At 43.7% G+C, this 13,796-nt stretch overlaps 1 protein-coding gene across 2 annotated transcripts in view; it reads right to left on the bottom strand.

Moving 5' to 3' along the window:
- Positions 1-13,796, bottom strand: part of CNST (consortin, connexin sorting protein) — a 197,113-nt gene that overhangs the window by 103,663 nt on the left and 79,654 nt on the right. For both annotated transcript variants that reach the window (XM_069769232.1, XM_069769231.1), the window contains exons 7-8: positions 13,478-13,499; positions 13,280-13,358 (exon numbers count right to left, since the gene is read on the bottom strand). In XM_069769232.1, coding sequence (XP_069625333.1) covers positions 13,280-13,358; positions 13,478-13,499 — 101 coding nt within the window. The remainder of the gene's footprint in view (positions 1-13,279; positions 13,359-13,477; positions 13,500-13,796) is intronic.

The raw sequence follows: 13,796 nt of genomic DNA, 5'->3' as shown, positions 1-13,796 counted from the left end.
GAGTTAAAATAACAAACAACCATGTTCCTCAACTTTTTGTGAAGATGATAATCTATTTGTCCCATGACGGGTCTAGCTTTGCTACATCTAGATGGCAGACTGCATGGTTGCAGGATGCAACCATACAGCCTGCCATCCAGCTGAGACACTGAGCAGCAGTGCCTCCTGGAGCGCAGATTTCCCTAGAATTGTTTGTGGACTCCAAATACAGAGCAAGTACTAAAAAATCAGAATCCCCCTTCAAGTGACCTCATTTTGGAAATGATACCCCTTTGGGAATTTATATACAGGTGTTGTGACTATTTTTATGCCATGTGTTTTTCCAAAAAAAGATGTTGCAAACTGCCGTTGTAGCCCCCAGTACTTTGTAGTGACCAGTTCGTTGTAGTGACCAACTCATGCTTCTGGAGACACACACCCGTAAATTAGGCAGCCTCTCATCGCTACAGAAATGCCAAACATGTGGATGCTAACTGTGGTTTAGGCACACTGGGGCTCAGAAGGGAGAAGTACCGTATACAGTATACTCGAGTATAAGCGGACCCAAGTATAAGCTGAGACCCCTAATTTTGCCACAAAAAACTGGGAAAACTAAATGACTCGAGTATAAGCCTAGGGTGGAAAATGCAGCAGCTACCGGTAAATGTGAAAACTAAAAATAGATACCAATAAAAGTTAAATTAATTGAGACATCAGTAGGTTAAGTGTTTTTGAATATCCATATTGAATCAGGAGCCCCATATAATGAGCCATACAGTTCATGATGGGCGCCATAAGATGCTCCATACAAAATACGCCCCATATCATGCTCCATACAGTTTATGATGGGCCCCATAAGATGCTCCATAGAGATATTTGCCCCATACAATGCTGCACAAATGCTGATTATGGCCCCATAAGATGCTCCATATAGGCATTTGCCCCATACAATGCTGCACAAATGCGGATTATGGCCCCATAAGATGCTCCATAGACACATTTGCCCCATACAATGCTGCACATTGCCCCATAAGATGCTGCATAGAAATATTTGCCCCACATAATGCTGCACAAATGCTGATTATGGCCCCATAAGATGCTTCATAGACACATTTGCCCCATATAATGCTGCACAAATGCTGATTATGGCCCCATAAGATGCTCCATAGACACATTTGCCCCATATAATGCTGCACAAATGCTAATTATGGCCCCATAAGATGTTCAATAGAGATATGTGCCCCATATAATGTTGCACATTGCCCCATAAGATGCTCCATAGAAATATTTGCCCCATATAACGCCGCACATGGCCCCATAAGATGCTCCATAGAAATATTTGCCCCAAATAACGCTGAACATGGCCCCATATAATGCTGCACAAATGCGGATTATGGCCCTATACAATGCTCCATACAGACATTTGCCCCATATGCTGTTGCTGCGTTTAAAAAAAAAAAATGACAAAAAAAATGACACTCGCCTCTCATCGCTCAGGCCCTCGGCACTTGCTATAGTCACCTGTCCACGTTCCACCGTTGTGCGCAGCTGTTCAGGCAGAGGGTGGCGCGCACACTAATCGCATCATCGCGCCCTCTGACCTGAGTGTCACTGCAGGGGACGCGGAAGACGGAGCGGCTCCGAAGGTGGAATGAGGGACAGGTGAATATCGCGCAGTGCCCCCCATCATACTCACCTGCTCCTGCACGCGGTCCCTGCACGACACGTCCCTGGTTCTCCGGGCGCCGGCAGCTTCTTCCTGTATTGAGCGGTCACATGGTATCGCTCATTACAGTAATGAATATGCGGCTCCACCCCTATGGGAGTAGAGTCGGGTCCATATTCATTACTGTAATGAGCAGTACCATGTGACCGCTCAATACAGGAAGAAGCTGCCGGCGCCCGGAGAACCAGGGACATACAGGGACCGCGCCAGGCGCAGGTGAGTATGATTAGAAAGCTGCCACTCCTCCCCCCCCCCCCCCGCCAATCCCTGGGAATGACTCGAGTATAAGCCGAGAGGGGTAATTTCAGCCTAAAAAAAATGGGCTGAAATTCTAAGCTTATACTCGAGTATATAGGGTATTTGGATTTGCTTAATTTCTTTTGGGGGACTAAGTCATTATGCTTTTACAGAGCCTTAGTACTACCAGTAATGTGGAAGCACTCTATATTTCCGATAACAGATGACAGCCCTGAGTAGGTACTTTCTTTTTTTCGTGGATTTGAAGCTTTTTTTGGTAACATTTTACATTTTGGATCACATTTAATCACTCTACACTGAGCACTTACTTTGGAGTTTCCATCTACAAGTGCTTCTCACTAAATTAGAATATCATCAACAAGTTAATCTATTTCAGTTCTTCAATACAAAAAGTGAAACTCATATTATTATAAAGTCATTACAAACAGAGCGATCTATTTCAACTGTTTATTTCTGTTAATGTTGAGGAATATGGCTTACAGCCAATGAAAACCCAAAAGTCATTATCTCCATAAATTACAATAATTAACAAAAACACCTGCAAAGGCTTCCTAAGTGTTTAAAAAGGTCACTTAGTCTGTTTCAGTAGGATCCACAAACATGCAGTCATAGATGCACTCCACAAGGAGGGTAAGCCACAAAAGGTCATTGCTAAAGAAGCTAGCTGTTCACAGAGTGCTGTATCCAAGAATATTAATGGAAAGTTGAGTGGAAGGAAAAAGTGTGGTAGAAAAAGGTGCACAAGCAACCGGGATAACCGCAGCCTTGAAAGGATTGTTAAGAAAAGGCCATTCAAAAATTTGGGGGAGATTCATAAGGAGTGGACTGCTGCTGGAGTCCTTGCTTCAAGAGCCACCACACACAGACGTATCCAGGACATGGGCTACATGTGTTACATTCTTGTGTCAAGCCACTCATGACCAATAGACAACGTCAGAAGGGTCTTACCTTGACCAAGGAGAAAAAGAACTGGACTGTTGGTCAGTAGTCCAAGGTATTGTTTTCAGATTAAAGTAAATTTTGCATTTCATTTGGAAATCAAAGCTCCATAGTCTGAAGGAAGAGTGGACAGGTACACAATCCAAGCTTGAGGTCTAGTGTCAAGTTTCCACAATCAGTGATGGTTTGGGGAGCCATGTCATCTGCTAGTGTAGGTCCACTGTGTTTTATCAAGACCAAAGTCAGTGCAGCCCTCTACAAGGAAATTTTAGAGCACTTCATGCTTCCCTCTGCCGACAAGCTCTTTGGAAATTTAAATTTCATTCTACAGCAAGACTTGGCACCTGTCCACACTGCCAAAAATACCAATACCTGGTTTAAAAACAATAGTATCACTGTGCTTGATTGGCCAGCAAACTCGCTTGACCTTAACCGCATAGAGAATCTATGGGGTATTATCAAGAGGAAGATGAGAGACACCAGACCAAGCAATGCAGACGAGCTGAAGGCTGCTATCAAAGCAACCTGGGCTTCCATAACATCTCGGCAATACCACAGGCTGACATCTCTATGCCACGCCGCATTGATGCAGCAATTGAAGCAAAAGAATCCCCGACCAAGTATTGAGTGCATTTATTGAGCATACATTTCAGTGGGCCAACATTTCAGATATTAAAATCATTTTTCAAGCTGGTGTAATAAAGTATTCTAATTACCCGTATATACTCGTGTATCAGCCGACCCCCCTAATTTTGCCACAAAAAACTGGGAAAACTTATTGACTCGAGTATAAGCCTAGGGTGGAAAATGCAGCAGCTACCGGTGAATTTCAAAAATAAAAATAGATGCTCCATACTATTCATTATGGCCCCAAAGATGCTCTATATAAAGCTGTGCCACATATAATGCTCTGCACCGTTGATTATTGCCCCATAGATGCTCCATATAAAACTGTGCCATATAGAATGCTCTGCACCGTTCAGTATGGCCCCATAGATGCTCCACATAAAGCTGTGTCCCACATATAATGCTCTGCACTGTTCAGTATGGCCCCATAGATGCTCCACATAAAGCTGTGCCCCATATATAATACTCTGCACCGTTCATTATGGCCCCATAGATGCTCCACATAAAGCTGTGCAATATAGAATGCTGCTGCTGCTGCAATAAAAAAAAAAAAAAACACTCACCTCTCTTGCTTGCAGCTCCTCAGCGTCCCGTCTCTGCATCTCTCCGCACTGACTGTTCAGGCAGAGGGCGGCGCACAGTAGTACGTCATCGCGCCCTCTGACCTGAAAAGTCAGAGCAAGAGGACGCGGAAGACGGAGCGGCGCCCGGCGGGTGGAACGTGGACAGGTAACTATGACATACAGTACAGACCAAAAGTTTGGACACACCTTCTCATTTAAAGATTTTTCTGTATTTTCATGACTATGAAAATTGTACATTCACACTGAAGGCATCAAAACTATGAATTAACACATGTGGAATTATATACTTAACAAACAAGTGTGAAACAACCGAAATTATGTCATATTCTAGGTTCTTCAAAGTAGCCAGCTTTTGCTTTGATGACTGCTTTGCACACTCTTGGCATTCTATTGATGGTTTTTACTTCACAGGTGTGCCCTGTCAGGTTTAATAAGTGGGATTTCTTGCCTTGTAAATGGTGTTGGGACCATCAGTTGTGTTGTGCAGAAGTCTGTTGGATACACAGCTGATGGTCCTACTGAATAGACTGTTAGAGTTTGTATTATGGCAAGAAAAAAGCAGCTAAGCAAAGAAAAACGAGTGGCTATCATTACTTTAAGAAATTAAGGTCAGTCAGTCCGAAAAATTGGGAAAACTTTGAAAGTATTCCCAAAACCATGAAGCACTACAAAGAAACTGGCTCACATGAGGACCGCCCCAGGAAAGGAAGACCAAGAGTCACCTCTGCTTCTGAGGATGTTTATCCGAGTCACCAGCCTCAGAAATCGCAGGTTAACAGCAGCTTAGATTAGAGACCACGTCAATGCCACACAGAGTTCTAGCAGCAGACACATTTCTACAACAACTGTTAAGAGGAGACTTTGTACAGCAGGCTTTCATGGTAAAATAGCTGCTAGGAAACTACTGTTAAGGACAGGTGTTATGATGCGGTGGTCTAGGAGCAACATAGAACGAGCTCAGAAGGAAGTGGTAACTGTACTGACCGCAGTCCCTAAGCTCAACACAACACTAGAAGTAGCCGTGGAATGCTCCTAACTCTCCCTAGGCATCTCGTCACAGCCTAAGAGCTAACTACCCCTAAAGACAGAAGCAGGAAAACTATCTTGCCTCAGAGAAAATCCCCAAAGGATAGATTAGCCCCCCACAAATAATGACTGTGAGTGGAGAGGAAAAAGACATACACAGAATGAAACCAGGATGAGAACAGGAGGCCAGTCTAGCTTGATAGATAGGACAGGATGGAATACTGTGCGGTCAGTATAAAACACTACAAAAATCCACGCAGAGTTTACAAAAAAATCTCCACACCTGACTAAAGGTGTGGAGGGTAAATCTGCTTCCCAGAGCTTCCAGCAAGACAGAATTAATTCATACTGATAACGCTGGACAAACATAGAAAGCACTGAACGGATAAGTCCACAATCTGTGAACAGAAAAGCGCAAGCAAAAACTTAGCTTTGCTGAACTGGAACCATTTACAAGTGGCACTGGCTGAAGGAACAGCCAGGCCTAAATAGCCGAGCAGAAGAGACGATAAGTGGAGGCAGCTGATGACAGCTAACTCCAAGGAGCAGCCATACCACTTGAAACCACAAGAGGGAGCCCAAGAGCAGAACTCACAAAAGTGCCACTTACAACCACCGGAGGGAGCCCAAGAGCGGAATTCACAACAGACAGGCAACATGCAGAAGAGACTAGTTTGGGCTAAAGAACACAAGGAATAGACATTAGACCAGTGGAAATCTGTGCTTTGGTCTGATGAATCCAAATTTGAGATCTTTGGTTCCAACCACCGTGTCTTTGTGCGATGCAGAAAGGCGAACGGATGGACTCTACATGCCTGGTTCCCACCGTGAAGCATGGAGGAGGAGGTGTGATGGTATGTGGGTGCTTTGCTGGTGACACTGTTGGGGATTTATTCAAAATTGAAGGCATACTAAATCAGCATGGCTACCACAGCATCTTGCAGCGGCATGCTATTCCATCCGGTTTGCGTTTAGTTGGACCATCATTTATTTTTCAACAGGACAATGACCCCAAACACACCTCCAGGCTGTATAAGGGCTATTTGACCAAGAAGGAGAGTGATGGGGTGGTACGCCAGATGACCTGACCTTCAGTCACCAGACCTGAACCCAATCAAGATGGTTTGGGGTGAGCTGGACCGCAGAGTAAAGGGAAAAGGGCCAACAAGTGCTAAGCATCTCTGGGAACTCCTTCAAGATTGTTGGAAGACCATTCCTTGCGACTACCTCTTGAAGCTCATCAAGAGAATGCCAAGGGCGTGCAAAGCAGTCATCAAAGCAAAAGGTGGCTACTTTGAAGAACCTAGAATATAAGACATAATTTCAGTTGTTTCACACTTTTTTGTTAAGAATATAATTCCACATGTGTTCATTCATAGTTTTGATGCCTTCATTGTGAATGTACAATTTTCATGGTCATGAAAATACAGAAAAATCTTTAAATGAGAAGGTGTGTCCAAACTTTTGGTCTGTACTGTACTTACCTGCTCCCGGTGTCCCTGGCTCCTTATCCCGGACAGCTGGTCTCCGGGTGCCGCAGCCTCTTCCTCTGTCAGCGGTCACCGTTACCGCTCATTAGAGGAATGAATATGCGGCTCCACCTCTATGGGAGTGGAGTCCATATTCATAACTTTAATGAGCGGTCCCACGTGACCGCTGAACAGGGGAAGAGCTGCGGCACCGAAGACCATGGGACGGGTAGGGGGAGCGCCAGGAGCGCTGGGACTACGTGAGTATGCGGCAGTCCTCTCTCCCCCTCACCCGCCGACCCCACCGCCGATCATGACTCGAGTATAAGCCGAGAGGGGCACTTTCAGCCCAAAAATTTGGGCTGAAAATCTCGGCTTATACTCGAGTATATACGGTAGCTGAGATATTGACTTTTGGGTTTTCATTGGCTGTAAGCCATAATCATCAACATTAAGAGAAATAAATACTTAAAATAGATCACACTTTAATGACTATATAATATACGAGTTTCACTTTTTGTATTGAAGAACTGAAATAAATTAACTGTGATGCCGTTCTGTCTGTATTTGGTTTTCGGCGTGACAATGCATAGGTTTGCTTTAACCCTTTACTCTTTTCCCCCTAATTTGAGCTGGGATACTGTTGGCTGTTACCTGAATGGAGCCTTCTCAGTTCCCTGCTCTGCTGCGCAGTTGTACATGGGTGTTGAGGTATTTGCCCTGCTGCATACTTTCCTCATGTGCGGTCCCTGGTTGCTACTGTGAAGCTGTCCGCGGGTTGTGAGGTCATTTGCAGCTGGTGCATGACTTTCCAAGTGGCTCAGTGCAAGCAGTTTCAGTCAGGTGCCCTGAGCCTCAGATCCTGTACTGTTGGTGCTGTAATGGTTTCTGTTTTTGCTGAGGGCGTGCGCGGCCACACCTCCCCTGCTTTTATCAGGTTGAGGGTGTGTACTTCAAATGCTGTCCCCAGCCAATTGCTGAGGGGCAGCTCATATATAAGGTTCCCCTGCCCTATGGGCAGGGCCTGAGCTACTCACAAAGCTCCGGAACTTTGCTATGTGTGTTTATGTTTTTGCACCTCTCCTGTCTATGTTTTGGTACCAAAGTCCTTGCCTTGATTCCTGTTTTGTCCTGTTCTGGAGGCGGTATATCCAGGCCCGAATCCTTGATCCTGTACCTGTCCTGTACCTGAACCTACTTGAACTGTGTCTGCTGTGATTATGTCCTGGAATCCCCCTGCATCTGGAGCCTCATTCCCAGTGACTTTGAGTCTCTTGAAACCGGTGTTTCTGCTGAGCATCTACTACTCTGTGATCTGACTACCATGCGGTGTTAACCCCGTCTGGCTCACGTCCAGTACGACAGTGCTTGCACCATCACACTTGAGTTCCTTTCTAGGTCCGATGCCCGGAGCCCAATGACCGCAGTCTGGAACCTGATTACCGCTAACTGGAGCTTGGAGCCTGATGACTCTGGTGGTGCCTGTAGGTCGTGTCGGATGTCCGGAACCGAACGACTCCTGTCTGATGTCTGCCAGTGACCAGGGTCCATATGTCCTGTCTGTATCCTGATGTCCTGCCTGTGTCTTGATGACCTCATGGACCCTGATGTCCTGATATCCTGTCTGTTCCATGATGTCCTGATGTCCCTGTGTCCGATATCCTGATGTAACTGATTCCCTGGGCTGCCACGCCAGTGTCCTAGCCGACGACCTGGGCTGCCACTTCAGTGTCCCAGATGTCTATCCGGTATCCCTGATGTCCTGATGTAACCTGATGACCTGGGCTGCCACGCCAGTGTCCCAGCTGATGACCTGGGCTGCCACGCCAGTGTTCCAGATGTCTGTCCAGTATTCCTGTATCCTGACTGTGTCCTGATGTCCTGTTTGTATCCGGATGTCTTGCCTGTACCCTGATGTCCCACCTATCTGTGCCTCGGTGATCCGTTGGTGCCTTGGGGTCCACTGGGTGGTACCCTTCTGAGGTGTGGAATCGGGAGCCTGACATCGTCATGTTTTGTTTATGTACTGTGTGACTTTACTTTAGTAAACTTTACTTTCTTTACCTGAAGTATCGGTGTAATCAAGTCCTACGTGTCTCTTTCCTTGTCCACATGCTCAGCTGCCACAGAACCCCGGTCTCTGCCTTCCCCTAGTTTGGTAGGCCGGGTCCTCCTCTGCGGTTTAAAGGGTTCGTATTGCATCCCCGGGGGACGCGCGCCCCACGCCTTCTGAGTTTGGTCGGCTTGGGGGCGTCTATGGGCTGGGCCGCATCTGCGGCTGACTGTGACATTAACTTTTTGATGATATTCTTATTTAGTGAGAAGCTCCTGTAAATCTTCTAGTGACCTGATTCAGATGAAACCCCCAAGGGATCCATTCACTATAATGAGGCAGCAGAGTTACTCTGGTCACTGTCCGGCCTCTGTTCAGCGGTGTCCTTATTTTCAGAAGTGCACAAAACTGTGGCGGACTGCACTTTTATGCACACCTAAAGAGCAAAGACACCACCGAATCAAAGGTCAGACTGCGTCCACAGTGCCTCCATCTGCCTTATTACAGGGAATCTTCTGACGTGGGTTCTGTCTGAATCACACATTTCTGAGATTTACATGGAAATCCCGATGTAAGCACTCAGCATAGTGTGCAGGATAAATATGTGCAGAGCCTTACTGCGATCTTTGGGAGGCAGAATGAAAAAAAAAAAAAAAAAAATCAACAACAGGTGAAGAATTGGTTTTATGTATTTTTTTCGCCGTTCCTTGTGCAGTATAAGTGATTAGACGACTTTATTCTTCACATCAGTGCAATTACAGCGATACCAGATTTATATTGGGTTTCTAGGCTGGGCTGCTGTCACACACTAAAAAACAATTTTTATTGCAAGTTTTTTGCATTGGCATATTTTGAGAGCTATAATTTTTCCATATTTCTGCCGACAGACTCATTTGAGAGCTTTTTTTGCAGGATGAGTTGATGTTTTTTTTCGTACCAATTTCGGACACATGACATTTTTTTTGATCGCTTTCCATTCTGATTTTTTGGAAGGCAGAATGAACAAAAACAAGCAATTCAGGAATTTATTTATTTATTTTTTTTAAATGTTGTTAATTCCACCATTGTGTTTTTTTGTTTTTATAGTGTTTATCGCATGGTAAAAATGACCTGGCAGCCGGACTCTCCTGAGCAGTATAATTAGGCCGGGGTCAGAATTGAATGTGCAATGCGAGAAACTCACACAAGTCTCTCGCATCAATACCCGGCAGCAGACGCGAGAGACTTGTGTGAGTTTCTCGCATTGCAGACGCAAGTCTGACCCCGGCCTTAGTAGAATTACAACGATACAAAATTTAAGTAGAAAAAAAATGTAAGTAGTGAAATAAAATTCAGAAGATTGTAAAAAAAAAAAAAAAAAAAAAAAAAGTTCAGTTGAAAAAGCAGAGTTTGTTATTGCACCAGCATATGGATATCAATTAGCGTTTTTTTTTTCTCTTTACAGAGGCTACAGTATGGGCTAATTAATTTTATATTTTAATAAACCAGACTTTTATGGACACGGTGATACCAAATATGGTTATATTTTTTAAATTTCTTCATTTTATTGGAGGAAAAAGGTGATTTGAGTATATTTTTATTTATTTATTTTTTTTTAAATATTGTAAATTTTTTTGGCTTTTCAACTGCTTATAATGTCTACTGAAATACCAGCTGTAAGGCCGGTTTCACACGTCAGTGGCTCCGGTACGTGAGGGGACAGTTTCCTCACGTACCGGAGACACTGACGCACGTAAACACATTAAAATAAATGTGTCTCTGCACATGTCAGTGTGTTTTCATGGACCCTGTGTCCGTTTGCAAAACACGGAGACATGTCAGTGTTCGCAGGAGCGCACGGATCACACGGACCCATTAACGTCAATGGGTCCGTGTAAACACGTACCGCACACGGATGCTGTCCGTGTGCCATCAGTGTGCGTTTTTCCTGTCATAGGGTTAAAATTGTAAAACTTGTTGCAATACACGGACACACGTACAGCACACGGACCCTAAAAACGTATTCACGGACATCACACGGATGGCCTACGTGAGCACACAGACACGGATAACTCCGGTACCGGAATTATCTGGACGTGTGAGACTGGCCTTAGGCAATGATGGGAGTCATATAAAGGGTCGTTAGGTGTCCCCCAGGACGTGTATGGAAACATTTAACATGCTGGAGAGCGTTACAAATACAGCCACAGATGTGGCTACAATGCAAAATAAAAATGAATGTGGACTGGGTCAAGCTATTTGACCAAATCAGATTTAGGAAAACCAGAGATTTTCTTTTTGGAGAGATCTGTAGGAAGGTAGTGGGATGGATCTCTCCCTCTGGTCCGGGTTTTGCACGTGGCCCATGAGTACGACTCACATTTAATGGCACAGGTAAGGGTTGGCTGTGTCAGCTGTGTTCAGGTGCAGCAGAGCAGAAGGTTCGGTGAATGCCTGTCTGTGCAAGATTGAACACAGACCAGAGTCAGAGACTCGGGGGTAAAGCAGTCACCGCACCCAGGATTCCTACTGTGGTGCAGTCGCCTATGCCAACAGACTATATATGAATGGACCCAGATGCGATTCAGATGATGAAGTATTGGAACTTTAATTTGTAAAGTTTGGAAAATGAAAAATTTGTTTTTGAACTCACCTGGGACACTGCCTCGCTACCGTGCTGGCATGAAAGTCGCTGCCTTATATAGAGTATTGCAGCATATAAATAAATAGCCTGCTTATTTTATAGTTTTGTTCATTGTGGACACAGTGATACTGAATATGTATGATTTATTGAGAAGTTATTACTTTTTTTTTATGAATATCTAATTTTTCAATATTTTTATGTGTCACTGCTTTATGGAAACATTTTTTGCATAATGAATTGTAGTATTTATTGTCTATGTATATTATTTTGGGGTTTGTTAGACATTTTGATATTCTCTAGCCAAAATGATTATAAAACTGCAATTCTTGATTTCCTTTTATTATTCTTTTCTTTTATGGTGTGTACTGGGTGGGTAAATGGCATCCTTTTTTTTATAATTTGAGTCACTAAGGACTTGGGAATAACAAATATGCATAGTTTATTTGTACTTTATCACAATACAAGAAAAAATAAAGTGTTACCATATTTTAAGAGCAATATCTTTTTAATATGGTCGCTGAGTGGTGTTGTTTTTTCTTTTGTGGGCCGAACTATAGTTTTAGTTGGTGTATTGTTTGGATTCAAGCCTTCTTTATTTATTAATTTATATTACTCCCTTATATAGTGTTATTAATTGCACATTGCTTTACAGGTAGTATCGATTGTTTTTTATTAATTTTTTTTCGCAAGCGAAATGACCACAAAAACGGCATTTTTTTAAGTTATTTTTTACGGCATTCAACATGATAGGTAAGTGACACACTGGTTTAATAGTTCTTGTCATTACAGTTTCAACAATGCCAAAAATAGGTAATTTATTTAAACAATGAAGGAATTAAATCTAGTGTTAAAACGCCACAGGGGCAGATCAAACATCATCTCTCTCCTGTCCCTGTAGCATGCCCACTCTCTTCACAGACGCCATACACATCTCTGCCTCTCCTCCTTCACATTGGGGGGAGGTAGGTAAAAAGAAAAAAGAAAGAGTACGGGAAGGGGGTTCACAGTACGATGCCAGTAGGCTCAAACCCTATCAGAGTTTGAGCGGAGGGACATTCGCATAATCGTCAGGTTCGCTCGCATGAGCAATGAGTGTGAATGAGCATTGAAGCAGAGAATCTTACCTGAAGTAGGTACAATTCAGATTGAGATATCGCCACATACTTTGCTATGAGATCTGATTTTGTCTACACCATGCATGCTCCTGTGTGAAATTAAATAAAAGCCTCTCACCTAGTTAAATCAGATCTCATACTTTGCACTGAAGAGGGGCAAAACCCCAAAACACTGTCTGCAAACCGAGATCTTGGCTTTGACGTTAAAGGATTGCTGTTTCCAATAGGTGAAGCTCAAGTCCTCTTTCTCTCTACAGAGGCAATTTGCAACCCCCATGCAGTCATTTCTCCATTCCTAGCAATGCAAGATGGGGCCTGTTCTTGAAATTGGTGCGGGCCATAGTAGTAAGCCCTGTTTCTACAAGGGTGCTTTCACATTGTGTTCAGGCATCTGTTAGTTAGCCCCGTCAGGGCTTGTATCCGAACTCCGCACAGGCTATAGGCTATAATGGTGCGACAGAGTGACTGTGATCTGCCATGCATGCTAGTAGTAGTATGGAGAGTTTAGTGTGATGGGACATTCTGCTGTAACTTCTCCTGAAATGACCGCTACAGTTCTCCATACAACTTTATGAGCATCTGCTGCCATCTCCTTTCTTAGAAATGGGAAAATCTGCATTCACTAAAAACAAGTTTTACCTATGAATTGAGAATTGAATTTTGAAACTGAATGATCAGACCAGGAGGGGAATGAAGCAGATGTAATATTTTCATGTGTTCCATTGATTTATGAAATAAACATTAAAACAATGGTTATGCTTTAATTTGGGTATTAATAAGACTTCTTTTATCAAGTAACACATAAATGGTAATATAGAGTAGGCTTATACAAGTGAAAAACACAACTTAATACACTCAAGAGATAGTGAAAAATACATACCTGCACACTCGCCATCTACTCCGTATCCATCAGATCCCTTTAACTGATGCAGGTTTTCAATTTTCTCAGAGATAGATAGCTAAGACAGACATCAATGAAAGCAACAAAGTAAAAATAAAGTTATAAAACCTCTGGTGCAAGTCGCGTACATTACGGCGGTGACCGGCCAGCAGCATGTAATGGACTATATACACTTACCTCCCATTTCGAGGCCGGAGGGCTGTGAAGAAGAAATGAAAGACAATCAGACTGGATCTTCTAACCTCCACTTCTAGTGCTGCACAGAAAGTGGCACAAATGTTACAAGCTCTCCATTTCCTATCTAATATTAGAAAGGAACTTGTCCAGCACTGAATACTACTTTGCAGCGGAGAATGCCAGCTCCCGGGGGACAGCTGCGCCTTCCTGCTGTGATCCTAGATTTACTATTGCATAATGACCATTATATAGGCATTTCCACAATGTGGTGTAACACACAATGATACGGCCTTGTGAGAAGAATACCGGGCTGACGACT

Source organism: Ranitomeya imitator, chromosome 5, assembly GCF_032444005.1.
Source record: "Ranitomeya imitator isolate aRanImi1 chromosome 5, aRanImi1.pri, whole genome shotgun sequence".
NCBI classification, from domain to species: domain Eukaryota; kingdom Metazoa; phylum Chordata; class Amphibia; order Anura; family Dendrobatidae; genus Ranitomeya; species Ranitomeya imitator.
This window is presented reverse-complemented; position numbering and strand designations above follow the sequence as displayed.